This window comes from Amborella trichopoda, chromosome 11 (assembly GCF_054954075.1).
Source record: "Amborella trichopoda isolate Santa Cruz 75 chromosome 11, AtrichopodaSantaCruz75HAP2 v2.0, whole genome shotgun sequence".
NCBI lineage: Eukaryota > Viridiplantae > Streptophyta > Magnoliopsida > Amborellales > Amborellaceae > Amborella > Amborella trichopoda.
In genome coordinates, this window is record NC_142346.1 from 8,656,548 (window position 1) to 8,659,967 (window position 3,420).

A 3,420-nucleotide genomic window follows, 5' to 3' on the forward strand; every position below is an offset into this window, starting at 1 on the left:
TCCCACAGTTATTCAGAATTTTGTCACAAGCAAACAAGTCTATTTTTTGCTTATGAGTTTCTGTGGTCCTAAAGTTGGGTTGAAATGGGGGTTTGACAATGTGTATGGACCTTCTAGTGTTGTCCTTAAAGAAGGTTTTCTTTTGGATTTATCTACTGCAATTCATTCCTTTGAGTTTCCGACTGTGGTTGGTGGGGACTTTAATTTGATACGATGGCCGGATGAAAGTCTACCGAGAAATCCTATCAATTCTTCGATGCATTGTTTTAATTGCTTTATAGAAAATCATTAATTTATGGATCCCCCTATTATGGGGCCAGGTTTACATGGTCCAATAATAGCCAGATCAATCTGGCTATGTCAAAGATAGACATATTTTTGCTATCGATGGAATGGATGGAGGAGTACCCTCTATCTTCCGTAAGGGCATTGATAAGGTTATCCTTAGATCATTGCCCTATTCTTCTTGATTCAAGAATTTTGAAGGGGGCCCTAAACCTTTTAGGTTGGATTTGAGTTGGCTACAGGAATAGCAAGTAGTGGACCTTATAAACAGTGCGTGGGTGAATACAATGGTAGAGGGATCTATGGATTTTCAGTTGCATAGTAAGTTGTTAAATATTAAAAGGAAGTTAATCAGGTGGAAGCAGGAGAATAAATTTGATGTAAAAGCAAAAATTGATGGAGTGATGCTTGATTTGGAAGTATTATACTTGAGTGTCCAAACCTCTGGAGTGATTATTGCTCAGGATGTTTTGGAGCTTCATATGAAAAGTTTGGAGTTGGAGGAGCTTCATAAGGCAGAGGAAATATATTGGAGACAAAGGTCCAGGACAAAGTGGTTAAAAGTAGGCGATCTTAACACTAAATACTTCTATGCAACAAGTGCCCGGAGAAGACAAAATGACGTCTCAGGGTTATCAACTCCTGGTGTGGATCCAGGGAGTGATACTGCTACTGAGAATGCTGTGGTAAACTATTTTAAAAAAGCTTTTACTAAAGAGGTTGATTTCACTCCATCACTAGATAAAATCTCTTTTAATAGGCTTCCTTTAAATTTGTGTTTTGAACTGGAGAGGGAAGTCACCAGCGAGGAGTTACATAAGGCGTTTTTTGCCTTACTTGGGGACAAAGCGTCGGGACCTGATGGTTTCCCTCTGGCATTCTTCCATAAATTTTGGCCGTTGGTGAAAAGTTTTATGATTAGGGGTCAAATTTTCAAAGGTGTTAATTCTACCTTTGTGGCATTGATTCCTAAGAAAGGATTGATTTCTAGTCTTGCTGATATTAGAACCATAAATTTGTTGACAAGCCTATATAAGATCGTTGTTAAGGTTTTGACAGAGGCTGAAGTTGGTGCTGCCTACTCTTATCTCTAATACTAAATCTGCCTTTATTAAGGATCGTCAAATCACAGATAGTTTTCTACTAGCTCAAGAATGCATCCATTCAAGAGTTATTAGTAAGAAGCCGGGTATTCTTTTTAAGTTAGATGTGGAAAAAACCTACGATAGGGTGGAGTGGGGGATCCTTTTGGAAATTATGAGAGTTATGGGCTGTGGCGAGAGATGGAGATCTTGGATTTTTGGGTGCCTATCATCGACTCATATCTCTGTTCTATATAAAGGTAGTCCCGTAAGCTTCTTCAATGCCTCTAGGGGGTTGCGACAAGGGAATCCCTTGTCACATTTCCTTTATACAATTTATGCTGAATGCTTTAATTTAATGTTAGATAGAGTGAATAATGAAGGCTATAACATTGGATTTCAAATTGCTAACTCTGATATCCAAATCTCTCATCTTCAATATGCAGATGATACCCTTATTTTTTGTGAGGCAGAGATGTAACAAGTTTTTAACGTTGGCAAATTTTTGGATATATGTGAAGCAACCTTGGGTCTGAGAGTTAATTTTCATAAATCTTCTATGGTTGGGATATGTTGTGAGGATAGGGTGATAGAGGAGATGGTTGCTGTTGTGGGTTGCAATGTTGGCTCCTTCCTAGTGACGTATTTGGGTCTTCCTATTTATGATTCAAGACTTTCGATTGCTGTCTGGGATATAGTGCTTGAAACAGTTAAAAAAAAAATTGGATTTATAGAAGTTCAAGTACCTCTCCTTTGGTGGTGGGGTTACTCTATTGAAATCATGTTTTATCAAATCTCCCTGTTTACCATATGTCTTTGATAAATATGCCTGCTTCGGTTGCAAGAAAATTGGAAAAAATGATGCAAGACTTCTCTGGGGTTCTAATGGGATGAAGTTCATTTGCTTAGGATAGGATAGAATATGTATACTTAAAAAAGAGGGTGGGTTGGGTTTAAGGAGAATAAGGGTGTTTAACCAAGCACTTTTATCTAATTGGTGGTGGAGGAACCTTAAACTCAAGAACCATTTATGGTATAAAGTTCTCATGGCTAAATATGGAGTTGATAGATTACAAGTCTGGTTGAGTAATAGGCACAGAAGAGAGGTTTCACAAGTGTGGAAGTCCATCTTTAGATGCAGGCCTATTGTTTCAAGTTATTCTAGATGGAGTGTTGGTTGTGGTACGCAAGTGTCTCTGTGACATCATAAGTGGATAGGGGAATATCCGTTGAAAATGGCCTTTCCTGATTTTTTTGGATTGGTAACTTAGTCAACAGTGACCATTCATAATGCTTTAGAAAGAAAAGGTCTGCAAAGCTCTTGGAATATTTCTCTATCTTATGACAGACTAAATAACCACCTATTATCTCAGTGGTGCTCTCTTTTGAAAATGTTGGATAACACCTATGTTGATGTTGATGTTGAGGATGAGATTATATGGCAAATTGAAAGTGATGGTGTTTTTTTGGTGAAATCTTGTTATAATTTATTATTCCAAGATAGGAATAGATGGTCTAACTCTAATGTTGCTGTTATTTGGAAATGGCCTATACCACATAAGGTCTAGTGTTTCATTTGGCTTGCCTCTCTTAATAGGATTTTAACGGTTGATAACGTGATTAAAAAGGGAAAAATTTTTCCTAATGTTATTCTTTTGTGCAAAGAAGATGGGGAAACAGTGGCACATCTTTTGCTCCATTGCTCCTTTACATCCCGTGTGTGGTCCTGGCTTTTCTCCACACTTGGGGTACTTTTGTCATGCCCCATTCAGTGGAAGGTATTATCTCTCAGATGTCCTTAAGTCATTTTCCTGTAGGTGGGAAGGTGTTGGGTTTATGTGGCCTTTAAAGGCCTTATGAGTGCTTGTAAAATGAAATGATATAGTGGAACATGTACTTAGTGGGAGTGTGGTCCCTTGTGGACCATATTAAGCAAACAATGGTTTGCTGATACCGATCTATGCTTAACGATCTAGGCCAGTCGGTTAGGAAAAACCCATGTTACTTGGGCAAGAAGAACAAACCGATGAGGGTATATGGGTTCGCCCTTGAT

General features: G+C 38.3%; 1 protein-coding gene across 1 annotated transcript; it reads left to right on the forward strand.

The window, feature by feature from the left end:
* Positions 1-572: 572 nt before the first annotated feature.
* On the forward strand, positions 573-1,379 carry LOC148779722 (uncharacterized). The gene has a single exon (XM_088852471.1). It carries the CDS (start codon positions 573-575, stop codon positions 1,377-1,379), a length of 807 nt encoding a protein of 268 aa, XP_088708597.1.
* Positions 1,380-3,420: the final 2,041 nt, after the last annotated feature.